Below are 17,352 nucleotides of genomic sequence, written 5' to 3'. Positions count from 1 at the left end.
TACCCATGTCAGGACCTGTCCAAGGAGTTCGCACTTGGTGTCAGCTTTTTTATATTAAGTCTCTTTCAAGATGCTGACATATTTTCAGATCAGAGGATAAGGCACAGGGATAGTGTTATTTGCCCAGGATCAGTTGGTTAAATTAGTCGACCACGGACTGCAGTGCACTGCTACTTGGTGCAGAGGCTATATGTTTACCACAGTCCTGCATTTAGGTGACAATGCCTTGTAACTGGGCACCTATCTCTTTCCAGGTAATGTTCAGTCCATTTTTTTAAAATCATGCTGATTAGCAGTTTTTACTTTGAATTAGTATACTCCCAATTTTGCTAAAAAGGGAGCAGCAGAGCAATAAGTTCAGACAGTGATTGTCCAAGAGCACACAATTTGTACAACTGGGAGACAGGGACAAAAAACTGTGTCTTATGGATGCACAAAAACTAGTCCTCTAGACCGCAATTGGGGTGTCAGTGATTCTGATGGCAAGGCGAAGGATCTGTCCCTCTCAGGAAATTGTCACTCTGTTATGGGTCATGCTCCGCTTTAGAACACAGTGTTTATTTCCATTATAAAGCAGAGATTAGATGACAAATATTCTATTTTCATGGATAAAACATAATCACTGGACCAGGTCTTGTGGCAGTGGGTACCTACTGCCCAGTATGCATGGTAGATACTGATATTTACCACTGGTGTTTCAAAGACTATTTCATTATATTTGGATGTAAGAGTTCATTTTCTTAACTTGTCACTCACAATTTGCAATAGCAAGCAGTCAAGGCCTACTTCAGGAGGTGGTAAAGGGACGAGAACTCAAATATAGCATGAAGAGTAATCACACTGGATAAACTAAATCTCCAGATGAGATATCTTTCAACATGGCCTGCTTTAGAGGAGGTGACGTAGAATGAAATCCCAAAAATCTGCTTTGTGACTCATAGTTCCTCTGATTTGAAACTAACATCTTCTGATGTCTATGCACATGCCATGTGTCTCCACAAGTGCAGTGTGTCTCCAAAGGCACATATTGTGCTGTGAAGTGATAATGGAAAGTTGTCCAACCTAATTGGCCCTTGCATCGAGAGCTGAGGACCACGGCTGCGAGGCCCATTGACGGGGACCCTCCTGCCCTGGGCTTGCAGCACCAGACCATGCATGTGAGCCTCAGGGCAGTGGGGCCACATCCCATGGGCCTTAAAGCACTAGACCAATGCTGTGAGGCCCAGGGGATGAGACCACCCTTCCTTGGGACTCACAGCTCTGGATTATGATGGGCTGCTCCAGGGGAGGAAACCGTTCCCCTGCTGTCATGTTCCCTAGCTGTAAGGCCGGGGAGAAGCCCTCCCTCTACGGAGCCTCGCAGCCATGGTTGAACCCCCAGGGGTAGGCCCTGCCTATGAGTTTAGGACCTATAGACCATTACTATGGTACCTGGGAGGGAGGACTTGGACCGCAGAAAGTGACCTACACAGGCCTCTTTATCAAAATGTTTACCTTAAGGGGTTTCTAAAAAGGAAGAATGCAAACACTGAGAGTGAAATAACCATGAGCAAACAGCACCCACCCTAAGACCTTTAATCAAAGATAGTGGCTATGCATCACATCAGATAATGGCAGCTAAGGAGAAGGTGGTCTAGGAAGAACATGAGCTGCCCAAGATCAAATAATTTGGTCAAGTTGGGGAACTAAGATTGCAGGACAGGACTGCTTGCTTCAAGACACATAACATTCCCAGTATACCACATGCATAATCTGTTAACCTGTCAGCCCCCTTAATTGGTGTGAATTAAGTTAAAATCAATCACAGTTGGGATGCTGTGAGTGGTTGGAGAAAGGTTATCAGGTGTAGGAATATTTTTTCTTCTGCCTGGATGTTGTTCCATATTAGTTTAATCTTGTTGAATATGACTTGAGCAAGATTATAACAGATATTTGGAGTTGTGTAAATGATGAAGCTGAAGGAGATTATAGTCCTGATACATTATGAAATAATTATTTGGACAGGGTCACAGCTTGTGAGCAACATTCAGTAAAGTAGCTTTTCTTGTCTACCCTATTTTACATTTATAGGTGACAATTATGCTGATGCATTCTGTTCTTTCAATTATATCATGGTCTGTCTACCAATGAACATCAATCATGTTAATGTTGCACCCTCTCCCTTGATAAAAAAAAAGAAGTTAATCAGAGTCCACCCCGTATGACAATCATATCTTCTCACAATAACTCTACAAAATTGGTTGCATTGAACATATTTATCACTTCAGACATTGCAGTAAAATGTAGTTCTTTCTTGTTGGAACGGGCACTTTCTGGTTGGTTGCGGTGGTGCCCTAGCCAGACAGAACCTACCACTCCCATCAGGGGTGGGTGATTAAACTCACAGTATAACCCGCACTCACCCTGGGGTAGTTTGGCACTGAGGCATCAGGCTTATCACAGAGGCGATGTGAAAGTATTGGCACAGCACTCTCACACAATAAGTACACTGAGCATCACAAAAGAGACTCCACACGTGGTGTATGTAATTAATACAATATGAACATCAGGTATTTCTGGGCTTAAATCACATTTGGAAATATCACTATCAGTACTAGGCCCAACCATGTTAAAATGACATCAGTAGTATTCACACTCGGGCAAGATCCTACTTTACCCCCGCAGCAAAGCTTATTCTACCTTCAATCTCTGATCCCAGTGCCGCTTTCCTCCACGACATTTTCTGCCGCTTTTTTCAGGTACCTCTGTACCTCATGACAGATTCTGCGATTCCCTTTGGGTCTGCCGCTACCTTCCAGTTGGATCAATGTTGTCCTTGTTCCTCCCCTGGGTGTGCCTTCATGGTGGAGCTTGGCAGGGCGGTGCAAGGCTTCGGAAGTAGAACCTCCCCTGGGCATAGGTGAGCCTCTGCTCTGGATCTGCAGCACAGTGATCGGTGTGGAGAACCTGCCCTGGGCGTACCTTTGCTTGGCTTCGTAAGGAGAACGTCCCCTGGGTGTACCTTTGCTGGTGGTTGGCAGGGCAGATCTTCATCTCTGCCTTGCGACGAGCTTTCTTCGAACAGTCCTTGTGGGGCTCACAAGGCAAATCCTGGTGTGTCATTTTGCATCTCTGGTACGAGTTGCAATGGTGACATGCTCACCTCTACCTGATGTTCAAATTTACAGCGTGCTCTGTTTAATACACGGCGGCATGCACACCTCTAATTTTACCTGTTCACAGTGTGCCTGGTGTGTCATTTAGCAGCTCTGGTACGAGTTGCTACGGTGACACGCCCATCTCTACCTGCTGTACAGATTTACAGCATGCTCTGTTTAATTCACAGTGGCACGTACACTTTTAATTTTACCTGTTACCAGTGTGCTCTGCTTGTTGGCATGCACACCAATGGTTGAAGGACCCCCCTCCCTCTTTTGTCCGGCGTGTAAAGCCGCACACTCATTTTATCATATCTTGCTCTCCTACTACTGCAAACTTCGCTGGACAAAGGTTGCACAATATTCCCACTACAGCACACCTCACTGGACAAAGGAACGCACATGTTCCCACTACAGCACACCTCGCTGTACAAAGGATGCACATGTTCCCACTACAGCATACCTCGCTGGACAAAGTAACGCACATGTTCCCACTACAGCACACCTGCACATTTTTTATTATGTTTACTAAGCTGCACCACTAAAGTGCTGATGCCGCTGTGCTCAGCACCCAAGTGAGAACAAGGTGCCTTTTTGGTGGAGCTTGGCAGGGTGGTGCAAGGCTTCGGAAGATAAACCTCCCCTGGGCATGGGCATACCTCTGGCCTGGATCTTGGGCATGTGGGGGACATCCCCTGGGCATGCCTTTTCTAGGCTTCGTAAGGAGAACCTCCCCTGCTTACCTTTGCTGGTGGTTGGCAGGGCAGATCTTCATCTCTGTCTTGCGATGAGCTTCCTTCAAACAGTTCTGGTGGGGCTCAGAAGGCAAATCCTGGTGTGTCATTTTGCAGTTCTGGTACGAGGTGCTACAGTGGCACACTCACCTCTACCTGTTGTTCAACTTTACAGCCTGCTCTGCTCAATACAGGGTGACATGCACACCTCTAATTTTACCTGTTCACAGTGTGCCTGGCATGTTATTTTGCAGCTCTGTGGTGTGTTGTAGTGGGAACGCACATGTTCACACTATAACACCACGCTGGACAAAGGAGCGCATATGTTCCCACTACAGCACACCTCACTGGACAAAGGAACACACATGTTCCCAATACATCACACTATGGTATATTCCAACCATAGACATTTCAACATAAAAGAAACTCATCACTAGCTCAGGGTATCATCCAACACAACATTTCTACTTAAAGAAAATCATAACACTGGGTATGTTCACACCCATCCATCCCCACACACAAGGGATATATTCCAACCAACAAGCCATACACAGTCCATAAATAAGACTGAACACAACACACTGCCACGCACAGGAAACTACACCATGCAACACAAGACATGATACACATGCCATACCGCATAAGAACATGCACCCAACAAAAGTGCAACACTCATCAAAATACTGACACACATGCAACACTCATCTATTAAGCATGTTAACAAATGGATACACAAAAAACTTCAAGACAAATGAATCGGAATTTGCATGGCACTAGGCGTATACATAATCATTACAGTCAAATATTTGGTGAGCGACCTCTCAACCAAGCCCACAGCACAAATAGCACCAGAATGAGTCCACCTCCGACCCACAACATGAAAGGAAGATCCAGAAGACGGGCTCGCGAGCAGCAAACACACCAGCTCTAGAGACAAGTAGATGCAGAGCTTTAGAGATACTTAGATCCACAGACAAACGTCAAACTGGCCCATCTCACTAGGGTGCTGTGCGCATCAGCGCTTATAACAAGACTCCTCTTGCCAACAATGCCTCGAAACAACCACAACATCATCTGCTGCTGACACCTCTTCCGACCAGAACAATAAGCCAACATGAACAGCGTCGCTAGGATACGGCACATGAATCTCCACGCCTGGAAAATCATTAACCTCTCCTTCCACTGAACCAACATACTGTAATTAGAGGACTGTGCCAATGATCGACTGGCAATACAGCACAGTGACGCAACACAGACAATAAAGAGGGCTGGTGTGTACGTCAACTCAGAGCATCTGCTCAGAACTTCTTCTGCATTCCATGCCACGCCTCGTCGGCACCCCTCCTCTGTCTCAATCTCAAACACCCATCTAGTGGCCTGTTCACGCTTGTCCAACCACGCCAGCAATTTGCTCGCCTTGTCCCTTATCTCATATACACAACACTGAGTGGCGTGGTAATGAGCTTTAGCCACCTCCTCTGCAATTTCTCTATATTCTTTTTGCTGTAACAGCAATCTATGTTTGACGTTGGGGGTTGCTAAGTTTATTACCTCACGTTCTAATTGTGAAATTTTTTCTTCTATCGTATGTAACTGCTTTCGCTTTTCTTTCTTGTATCCCGCAATCACTGATACTCCTTGCCCCCTGATCACTGTTTTATAAGCCTCTCATAACGTGGAGGCCGAGTTCACCGACCCATCATTCTCTGTGAAGTAATTTTCTAGCGCCTCAATGAGCCCCTCACATATGGACGGCACTCGTAAATACCAGAGGTTAAATGTCATCTCATGTCTCTTGGCGGAGGGGTTGCCTCCATAATTTACTATAACTGGGGAATGGTCTGAGATACCTCTGGGAAGGTGTGCCGCCTCACTGAACATAGAGAGCTGTTTGGCTCTACAACTATATAATCTATTCTGGAAATACTTCCATGAACTCCCGAGTGGAAGGTATACTGTAGGGATGACGAGTTATAAGCTCTCCAAACATCCATCAGACCCATTGCTTTTAAAAATTCTCCCAGCGCTCTCCCAGCTCACTCTCCCTGTTTCGGTGGCCTCCCATCCAAGTCCCCATTAAGGACCGGGTTACAATCCCCCCAATCAACGATTCACCCTCAGGTAACTTAAGTATATGTGATCCCAGATCAGCCAAGGCTGAGGAGTGCAGTGGTGTTGGAACGTAAAGGGACGTAATGTTGAGTGATCTGCCTTCCCAGGTGCCCGATAGGGTCACAAACCTGCCCATCGTGTCATGCGACATTGATTGTACCTGGAAGGGGAACGAATTACGAAGGAGAATCCCCACCCCTCTCGATCCCCTGGTGTACCCCGCGTGGGCCACTAGTTTATACCCCCATCTGTTCAAAGTACAAAAGGAAGTACCTTGTATGTGGGTTTCCTGCAGTAACACCACATCAGGGGCCTGTCTCTATATGTACTGCAGTACAATTCCCCTCTTTATTCTGTCTCCCAACCCATTACCATTCCATGAAAGTACTTTGATGTGGCCCAGTTGTGGATCCACGCCCAGGTCCTCAGTCATTTGGTTGGTGTATATAGCGCCGTAGGTTCCCCGAAATAATATACACACGGACCCCCATCTTCCCCCTCCCCGTGTGTAATCAGTAGGTTAGCGGTCAGCTGTCCGGCCTGTCTTGATGTTGGTCATTCTACTGCTAGGAACCCTGAACATGTTTTAACAGTAAACCGGCCAGTCACTGGGGGACAAGTCATTAGTGAGTTCCCTGAGGTCTTCAAAGATAAATTGGAAGTGCTAAAAGATTTTCAGCACAAGATCCAATTAAAATCTAATGCAAAACCCATTGTTCACAAAACCAGACCAATACCCCATCTCATGTGGGACCCATTAAAAAAGAACTCACCAGGCTAAAAGACTTAGACATCATACAACCTATAGAATGCTCTAATTGGGTAGCACCTATTGTAATTTAAAAAATAAAACCATGCAGATGGCATCAGGTTAGGTGTTGACTTACGTGACATAAACACCAACATCTGGGTTGAAAGACATCCCTTACTCCGCATTCACGAAATGCTCGCACAATGGGAGAAGCTACGTGATTTAGTGTTCTGCACCTCTCCATGGCCTACCACCAAGTTGAACTGCACCCGGAGTCCAGATGGTTATTGGCTTTCACTACACATATGGGCACATTCATGTTTCGGCGTATGCCATTTAGACGTGCCTCCGCGGCGGCAGTTTTTCAAAAGATGATGCAACCGATCTTAGAAGGAGTACCTAAAACTCTGTGTTTCCAAGATGATGTTCTAATTTATAGAGCTACTACCGAAGAACATGACAGGATATTGAGGGAAGTACTCACAAAATTCAAAAATGCAGGGTTAACGTTAAAAAGAGATAAATGCCAATTGAGTGTCAGTGTGGGGGAATACCTTGGGCACACAAGTTCTAGAGTCGGATTCAATCCAAAAAATGTGCTTACTGGAAGTCATAAAAGATGCTCCTGCTCCTGAAAATAAAGACAAACTCAAATCCGTTTTAGGTCTGGCAGAATATATGGCAAAATATGTAAGAAATGTTGCTGATTAGACATTCAACCTCAGAGAACTAGTAAAAACCACACACAATATCAGTGGTTAGATGAAAATCAGGCCTCGTTCAATAGAATAAAAGAAGCTATACTTTCACCTCCTTACTTGTGCAACTATCAATCAATCAATCACACATTTGTAAAGCGCGCTACTCACCTGTGAGGGTCTCAAAGTGCTTGGGGGGGGGGGGCAGGCAGCTACTGATCATACAGCCAGGTCTTGAGGAGTCTCCTGAAGGTCAGCAGGTCCTGGGTCTGTCGTAGGTGGATGGGAAGGGTGTTCCATGTCTTGGCGGTGAGGTGGGAGAAGGATCTGCCGCCAGTGGTTGTTCGGTTGGATGCGTGGAACGGTGGCGAGGGCGAGGTCAGCGGAGCAGAGTTGGCGGTTGGGGGTGTAGAAGGTGAGTCGCTTGTTGAGGTATGCTGGTCACACGTTGTGGAGTGCTTTGTGAGCGTGGGTGAGGAGTTTGAAGGTGATCCTCTTGTTGACCGGAAGCCAGTGCAGGTCCTTCAGGTGGGCGGTGATGTGGCTATGGCGGGGGATGTCGAGGATGAGTCATGCTGAGGCGTTTTGTATGCATTGGAGTCTCTTCTGGAGTTTGGCCATGGTTCCCGCGTAGATGGCGTTGCCGTAGTCCAGCCTGCTGGTGACAAGGGCCTGTGTGACCGTCCTTCTGGTTTCGGTGGGGATCCATTTGTAGATTTTGCAAAGCATACGGAGGGTGTTGAAGCAGCCTACTGATGCCCGTAACAAGGGACTAGGAGCCACCGTTTCTCAAATACTTGAGGGCAAGGAAAGGATTGTAGCCTTTGCCTCATGAACTCTTACCAAGTTGGAAATAAACTACTCAGACATTGAAAGGGAAGGCCTTGCATGCTTCTGGGCAGTAAAACATTTCAAGTTTTTTATGAGGCCTACAGTTCTGCATACGTACTGACCATAAACCCCTCACATATATGTTCAGCTGCAAAGGTTCTTCTTGTAGCACACCTCGCATAGCTAGATGGGAGTTAGGCTTAGAACATTTTTGTTTTAAAGTAGAATATGTCCCAGGGAATAAAGATTGACTTCCTTTCTAGAGCACCATTAAGCAAGGATGAGCAGTTTGATTCTTTGGAATACTTCTTTCTGCAAATTAGTTCTGCAACCATCACGTCTCAGGAGTGGGAAGAGTATATGGGCAAGGATGTGGCTTTAAACCAACTCAAAGCGTATACCCCCGAGGATGGACCAATACTTCTAGTGCAGTCAGTGACAAAGTCAAAGGGTTTTGGGAAGTCCGCCTCGAAATCAACTTAAGTAAGGTACTTTTACTGAGAAACAACAAAAATATACCACCAGAACACTTATGGAGCATGCTTAGAATGAGCCTGATCTAGGCTTAGGGAATGATACTGGTTTCCCAACATGGATTCTATGGTGGACACTAGAGTAAAGGATTGCACTATTTGTGCCAATAGTGATAAATCCAAAATGATCCACAAGGTTCCCTTGTCCCCAGTTTCTATTCCAGACAAACCGTGGGAAAAACTTGCTTTGGCCATCATAGGCCCCATAACCCGCAAAGGTGTATTAAAACGATGTGCTTTCATTTTAGTAGACTACCAATCCAATTGGACAGTCACGAGAATGGTGAACCAAATCACTACTGAATCTCGCATACATTTCTTAAAAGATACATTCACAATCGAAGGCATTCCGTCCACTATTGTCACTGACAATGGGGTGCAATGCACTTCATCTGTTATGACGGAATTCCTTAAGAATCTGGCCATCACTCACCTCAAAACTACAGTGTATTGCCATAGGGCCAGCAGCCTAGTAGAAAGAATGAATAGGATGATCATAGATTGCATACAACTAGCCTGCGCCAACCACGTTCCAGATGAATGGGCTTTCCAAGAAATGTTATGGGCATACCACACCACTCCCAACCTAGTCACAGGTATATATCCCCCTTCACTGGTCTCATAGGAACCCTGCACAAAATTCTTTCCTAATTGGTTGGGGGGAGGTGAAAGTGTAGAACACAATCCAGGGGGCAGCAGATGTAAGATCGCATCACACCAAGCCAAATACGAGACCTACTATGACCTCAAACATGGCACTAAACCACCACAATGGGTGTTGGGGAACCGGATATATTTCAAGAATCCCATTGGCAAATGTGGTGATTCAAAATTCAGATGGTGACGATCAAACATAGTGTGGCTATCATGGACAATGGGAAAAACTGGAGCATGGACAGGTTAGCCAAAAACAACCCACTTAGTAACAAAGTAACCAAGGATGTTCTGGCCATGTCCAATCTGCACACTAACCCTGCATTCAGATATTCCGACAGCTACAGAATCCGCAATATCCCAAAATGGCACAGAGACTATGACATGAAGAAGTGAAGTTTTAATTGTGGCCGATGATATTCTCATTCCCCACCTTTCTTTTAATCGTTCCCCCGGGGAGAGATCTGTTATATCTTCCTATCTTATCACAATGTTGGTATCGTCATTGCTTAGTTTTTTCCTGCATTGGTTATGCATGCATGAGTATATTTTTTCCCTCTCGTTTACATGACATGATATTTCCACTCTTCCCTGCATCCCTCCCACTTTCTACCTGTTGGTACTTCTTTACCGTTCCTTTAAAGCTTGCCATAGATTGTTGATGCGAGAATTCTATTCTGTGATCTGTGGAGAGAAGACTTGTATGGTGGAGAGAGGAGACACTTCAATAAACTGGATACATTTTATCATGCTCTGCTTCATAATTTCAACACTCTTCTTCTTACCCCTTCCCCTAGGATATGAGCAACATTGTTCCAGCCACACTGAAAATGTCTCACTTGCCCCAAATGGCTCAAAAATCAAAGTCTTTCAATAGCTCACCAACATATCGAGGGAAGGGATGCGCTGTTGCATGTAAGAGGGAGTTTCAGCCAGTGGTGCTTTGGATTTGTCGTGCCAGTAATATTGTAAACCTATCTTTGGAGTAATATGGTGCTTCAAGACACCGTGGAGAAACTGGGGAGCGAGAGCATCTGTGAAGGGAGTGGCCACCTTTGGATAAAGCTGCATGATGGCTCCCACCTAATTCTGAACTAATGAGAGTCGCTCTAAACTCAATAGTGTTGCCTTCACATGTGCTAAGAGTGCCCTCTATATCTGCCTTGCCAGTTCTTGCTTTGTCAGGCCTGCATTCTCTTCCCAGCAGTGCTGCTACTATGATCGAATTTATAGTGGCATAGAGGAGAGTTTTCAATTCTTTGTGTGTACACCAGTCAGTGTCCTAAGAGAAGGCTCTACGAGTTAAGCGCCTTCAGGGGTAACTAGACATAATATCGAAAAAATAATATCGAATGGACATAATATCGAAGTAAAAATATAGAATGGACAAAATATCAAATGGACATAATATAGTGGTTAAAAATTGAAGGTAAGTAATATCGATTGTCAAAATATCGAAGTATAAAATATAGGCATTAAAATATATCGAATTTTTAATAATATCGATTTTTTTAAAAGTGTTTTGTATGTTAGTATATGTGTTAAAAGTGTATATTATTTTTGTAATGTATGTCTACATTTTAATGAAGTAATGAATTTTATGTTATTTAATATTTGCGTAATTTAATTCCGTAGCGGGTTGTGGGTTTATAGGGGAATAGGGTGGGAAGTAATTTAATTATAGTAAATTAACTTTTAATTTTTAGGAATTGTTAATTATTTTTAATTTAATTTTGCGTTTTAGTTCTGTTTCTGTAGCGGGTTGTGGGTTTATAGGGGAATAGGGTGGGAAGTAATTTAACTGTAATAATGTAATTTTTATTTATTTATTGGTATTGATTTCTAATTTATTGTTAATTAATTTTTAATTGGTAATTATTTTTTATTAATTGGTAATTAATTTGTATTAATTGATAATTATGTTAATTTTATTAATTTATTTTCTGTAGTGGGTTGCGTGTTTATAGGGGAATAGGGTGGGAAGCAATTTAATTGTAATCAATTACATATTAATATTATTTTTGTGTATTGATAATGAATTTACTGTTAATTATTAATTGGTATATATTTTTATTATTAATTAATTTATGTTATTGGAAATTAATTAGTTGTTAATTAATTGAGAATAGGTAATTATTTTTATAATTAATATTTAATTGTATTTATAATTGATTAATTATAAAATAATATGTAATTGAAAATTTATTTTAATTCATATTTTATTGGTATTGATATTTAATCTATTTTTAATAATATTTTAAATCATTACAGTCCCTACTGTTGCACTCACTGGAGTGGGAATAGTAATTTTTACCCTCCCGCTATCCAACGCTTTCCCTACTGTTGCACTCTCTGGAGTGGTAATAGTAATTTTTACCCCTACGCTATCCAATGCTTTCCCTACTGTTGCTCTCACTGGAGTGGGAATAGTAATTTTTACCCCTACGCTATCCAACGCTTTCCCTACTGTTGCACTTACTGGAGTGGGAATAGTAATTTTTACCGCTACCCTATCCAAAGCTTTCCCTACTGTTGCACTCTCTCGAGTGGGAATAGTAATTTTTACCCTCCCGCTATCCAACGCTTTCCCTACTGTTGCACTCTCTGGAGTGGTAATAGTAATTTTTACCCCCACGCTATCCAACGCTTTCCCTACTGTTGCACTCGCTGGAGTGGGAATAGTATTTTTTACCCCTACGCTATCCAACGCTTTCCCTACTGTTGCACTCTCTGGAGTGATAATAGTAATTTTACCGCTACGCTATCCAATGCTTTCCCTACTGTTGAACTCACTGGAGTGGGAATAGTAATTTTTACCCCTACGCTATCCAACGCTTTCCCTACTGTTGCACTCACTGGAGTGGGAATAGTAATTGTTACCCGTACGCTATCCAACGCTTTCCCTACTGTTGCACTCTCTGGAGTGGGAATAGTAATTTTTACCCCTGTGCTATCCAACGCTTTCCCTACTTTTGCACTCAGTGGAGTGGGAATAGTATTCTTTACCCCTACGCTATCCAATGCTTTCCCTACTGTTGCACTCACTGGAGTGGGAATAGAAATTTTTACCCCTACGCTATCCAACGCTTTCCCTACTGTTGAACTCTCTGGAGTGGGAATAGTAATTTTTACCGCTACGCTATCCAAAGCTTTCCCTACTGTTGCACTCTCTGGAGTGGGAATAGTATTTGTTACCCCTACGCTATCCAACGCTTTCCCTACTGTTGCACTCACTGGAATGGGTATAGTAATTTTTACCCCTACGCCATCCAGCGCTTTCCCTACTGTTGCACTCACTGGAGTGGGAATAGTAATTGTTACCCGTATGCTTTCCAACGCTTTCCCTACTGTTGCACTCTCTGGAGTGGGAATAGTAATTTTTACCCCTACGCTATCCAACGTTTTCCCTACTGTTGCACTCAGTGAAGTGGGAATAGTAATCTTTACCCCTACGCTATCCAACGCTTTTCCCTACTGTTGCACTCTCTCGAGTGGAAATAGTAATTTTTACCCTCCCGCTATCCAACGCTTTCCCTACTGTTGCACTCTCTGAAGTGGTAATAGTAATTTTTACCCCCACGCTATCCAACGCTTTCCCTACTGTTGCACTCGCTGGAGTGGGAATACTAATTTTTACCCCTACGCTATCCAACGCTTTCCCTACTGTTGTACTCACTGGAATGGGAATAGTAATTTTTACCCCTACGACATCCAGCGCTTTCCCTACTGTTGCACTCACTGGAGTGGGAATAGTAATTGTTACCCGTACGCTTTCCAACGCTTTCCCTACTGTTGCACTCTCTGGAGTGGGAATAGTAAGTTTTACCCTCCCGCTATCCTACGGTAAAAATATTGAATATTTTTTCTTAATGTTACGTTAATATATATATAAGTATTAAAAAATAAAAATGTATGTTTGTTTTATTTTAACTTACATTCATTATTTATTAATTTTAAGGTTATTTAAGTATTTTTAAGTATGTTTTAGTTAATTATATTTATTAATTTATTAATTTTAAATTACTTTTAAGACATTTTAAAAATTTTGATATTTTGACTAACTATATTTTTTACAACGATTTTTTTGACTCGATATTTTTGTACTTACCTATTTGAAGATAGGAATTCGATATTTTTGTATTCGATATTTTGACCTCGATATTTTGTCAGGTCGATATTTTCAGCATCGATATTCTGTCAGTGATCCCCTTCAGGTGTGCAACCTGGGACTCTAGAGGCTGCGTCTGGCAGGGGTCCCTGGCAGTGACTTCAGCTCTAGAAGCTCAGCAGAATGATGAGAGTCTTGATTTATATCTTCTAAATATTTTTTATATTTATTTTATAAAAAAATATTTGATGCTCTCAGTGTTGGCTAAAGTTTTTGACCATCTTCTTGTTTTTTGCAGGGGGTGCTTTTCCTTTTACTATTGGTCGAATTTCTCATGGATTCCATGTGCGTCCAGACTTGTGTGCTGTGGACAATAAAGTTGACCCGATGAACTACTGTGGTCTGTTTTACACTGACTCACTTGTCCATGACCCTCGGGCTTTAAAACTGCTGGTGGAAATAATAGGAGAGGTGAGATTATATATGTAGTATTCTTTGTCATTGTTGCTCATGAAAAGGCTGTTGAAAAGTGCCAGCTCTCACATGTGATAAACAAATAGTGAGGAACTCTTCATTTTAGAAGTGTGTTGACTGTGATTGCCGTAGGTGTTTGGTGCGATCCACGATAGATGTTTTTTTGATAAATTTGCAGGATATCCACACAGTAGGGACCGTATTACAGTAGGGGTGTATTTGTTGTCCCTGTCTGCACTGCAGCACACCTTTAATTAGGGCAATGCACCTTATTACTGACCATGCCGTGCCCCAGTTCAGCTTAAAACTCATGCTGCCCCGGGGACAGCGCATTAGTGAAAGAAGGACCTTCTGATTGAAGCAGCTGGTCCGCCTTTCACTGTGCAGGCAGCACCCGGACTGCACTATCGAGTGGAACCGAGATCCCTCTTCTGGCAGGTGCAAGAAATTACTTCACCCACCGGCAGGGAGATGTCTGGGGGGTTCACTGGACTCCCTTGACCCTGCCAGAGGTGAAATGGTGGAATCAGCAAATGGATAGATGGGTGAAAGGATGAATGGATAGATGCTTATCTGGAAGAGGCAAGGGAGCTCTTCTAGGTAGGGTTGGGCACACTTGCTTCACTGTCTTGATGCCAGCAAGGCTTTGGTTCAAAGTGAGGGATATTGTAATTTTCTGGTTACTCCCTTATATCCCGGTATCGAGGCCCAACAAGGAATGCTGGATGGCTGTTCCTAATCTCGGGAATGGCCTCTGATGTGAGAGGGCATACTTATCTCTGTTGGCGCACATTTGGTATTTGACATGTAACCAGTCAGGCCTGTTGGTGGTCCTTACCTCCTTAGCCACAAGTAGAACCTAAAGAGAAACTGTATTGCCTCTGTTGGACTGAGTGCATTTAAAATAACATAAACATTGTCCCTTTATTACCATTTGTTTTACCTCCTGGATTTAAAGCCTACATACCTTTTCCTGGCCACCTCCACTCCTTACCTCATTTTCTGATATTAATGGTTGGGCACGTTCACTCTTGAGCCTTTTCATCCTTTTCAGCATGTAAATGTATCCGGCTTCTGTGAGACTAAGATCCTTTGGACACTTTTGGAGGCATATATTTGGAAAATTATTTTACAATGAACAGAGAAATCTAGGTTCTACTCTAAAAGGCATAATAGAGGAGAGTGAGAGTGGTCAGATCCTGTTTTCATTAAGAAAGTATTTTGGTTGAAAAATGAAACAAATTGCATAAGAGTTATTTACAGAAATCGATAGGGTGAGGCCGGGCTGCTTTCCCTTTGTGTAGCTTAAAATAATTCTGATGATGTTAAAGTCTTTATACATTTTTAAACACTTGGGGGCAGATTTATGTTTGGCTTGCGCCTCATTTACGCCGCCGTTGCGTCACTTTTGTGACGCAGCAGCGGCGCAAATCCTGCGCCATGGTGCGGGGTATTTACAACGTGACGCATCTGGGAGATGCGTCACGTTGTAAAGCCCTGCGCCACATGTAGGCGTTCCAGGGCAGGTGGGGGCGTTCCGGCGCAGGAACGCCTCCTAAAAGTGGCTGAGTGAAATCTACAAGATTTCACTCAGTCACTTTTGAGCCCATGCTGCGTCAAAACCCTGCGCCTGCTTGAAGCAGGCGAAAGGATTGACGCAGCATTGTGCAGATAGGGCCCCCCAGAGCATTGCTGGAGCTGCGTCGCGCTTGCGACCCAACTCCAGCAATGCGCCACTTTTACGGCACAGATGCGTGACGCATCTGTGCCGTTTTTGCCCCATGGTGCGCCGCATTATAAATGCGGCGCATCCATGGTGGCGCAGCTGTGGTGCATAATAACTGGCGCATCCCTGCTGATATGCAGGGATGCGTCAGTTATTATAAATCTGCCCCTTGGCGACCAGGAGTCTTAATATCCATGCTGCCATTGTTTAGCACAGCTGTCTAGTTTCTTTCATCAGATCAATATTAAACAATTACAAGTATTTGAGATGGTGATGTATAAAATTGCCAAAACATCATTGGCTGGACCCCAATACTGAAACTATCTCGTCCCTGGAGACAGAACTGTGAGTTAGGAGGTAGTGCTCCTCATTGCTCCAAGTGAACCTAGGAACCCAGGCAGACCCTTTCCAGCACGATTTGTTTGGAGAGAGGATCACCACCGCCAAATAACTATTTTTAAAATGAGCACAAAATATTTATTTTACAGCACAATTTTACAAAATAAATTGCATACGTTTTACAAGCAGCTCTAAAGTCATACTCACGAATTACTCCACCACTACTGGTAGGTTATCCAGAAGCATTTCTCCTCGGGTTCCAACCGTGTATGGGTTGCAAGAAAATTGTGTGCTGCATCCTCAGAGTGATTTTCAGGGGTGCAGGGACTGGGGATCCCAAGCCATTCAGCCTTAATTAGCAGGGTTACTGTCCTCAGGCACACCATGGGTTTTTTCTACCTCTAATACAACCAGTGTAGCTAGTGTAAAGAAATGCCCATGCACACAAAATTACATTTTCATCAGAAAGACCATTACTTGAGCTCTCATCACAAACTAGGGCAACATTTTGATTAAAATAAATAATGAATGAGCTTTCAGAGAAAAGGAGAAATATGGGCAGAAGAAAAGTGACTATGCAGCTTTTGTGCACATAACATAACAATATCATTCCCAAGGAGGCAGATGATGAAGAAGGTGAGGAGATTGAATAAGATGGGCACTGATAACACACTGAAGGATTCGAGTAACACACATTGTTAATGAAGGCATCACACGCCTGCTCTTGCGTCCACAATGTTTTCCTAATAATTCTCGACTATAAGATTCCTCGTGCTTGCATTAGTCATTTTATTTTATTCATTTTGTTTCATGTTGTGCCTACACGCCGCACTTATGCCAATTTGGAATTCCATGCATGCAGATGAGCAAACAAGTGCTGGCAGGTGTGTTTGGGTAACAGCGAGTCGCATGTAAGGTCTAGTGTGGCCTCAGTGGCCTTCGGTAGCCATCGGGCTCCAGCCAAGGTTCAGGCAATAGTTTGGTGTAGGTCGATGATCTGGATAGAAGGTCACTAGTAGTACTTTCAAAGAAGGCGGGATAATAGTAGTGTGGGTGACCGTCAGGTTCTATCAGTGCTTAATTTGTACAATAATATGTGGCAGGGCCTTGACCAGGAGTCCACTGCAGCCTACACCACCCATTGCCCCCATCATCGCTACCAATGGCAGTACTAAAACAACGACTAACCATCTCTCTCACCTGCAAGTGCCACAGTTCAGATTATTCCAGGTCCCCAAAGCTAAAGGAATGGCTG

General features: G+C 43.5%; 1 protein-coding gene across 1 annotated transcript in view; it reads left to right on the top strand.

Moving 5' to 3' along the window:
• Positions 1 to 17,352, top strand: part of ACMSD (aminocarboxymuconate semialdehyde decarboxylase) — a 646,933-nt gene that overhangs the window by 540,100 nt on the left and 89,481 nt on the right. Inside the window, exon 8 of the mRNA XM_085645777.1 lies at positions 13,857 to 14,029. Coding sequence (XP_085501903.1) covers positions 13,857 to 14,029 — 173 coding nt within the window. The remainder of the gene's footprint in view (positions 1 to 13,856; positions 14,030 to 17,352) is intronic.

The sequence above is a fragment of the Triturus cristatus genome, chromosome 3_1 (genome assembly GCF_964204655.1).
Source record: "Triturus cristatus chromosome 3_1, aTriCri1.1, whole genome shotgun sequence".
Classification (NCBI taxonomy): Eukaryota; Metazoa; Chordata; class Amphibia; order Caudata; family Salamandridae; genus Triturus; species Triturus cristatus.
The sequence above is the reverse complement of the archived record's forward strand: the minus strand, read 5'-3'. Positions and strand labels throughout refer to the sequence as shown.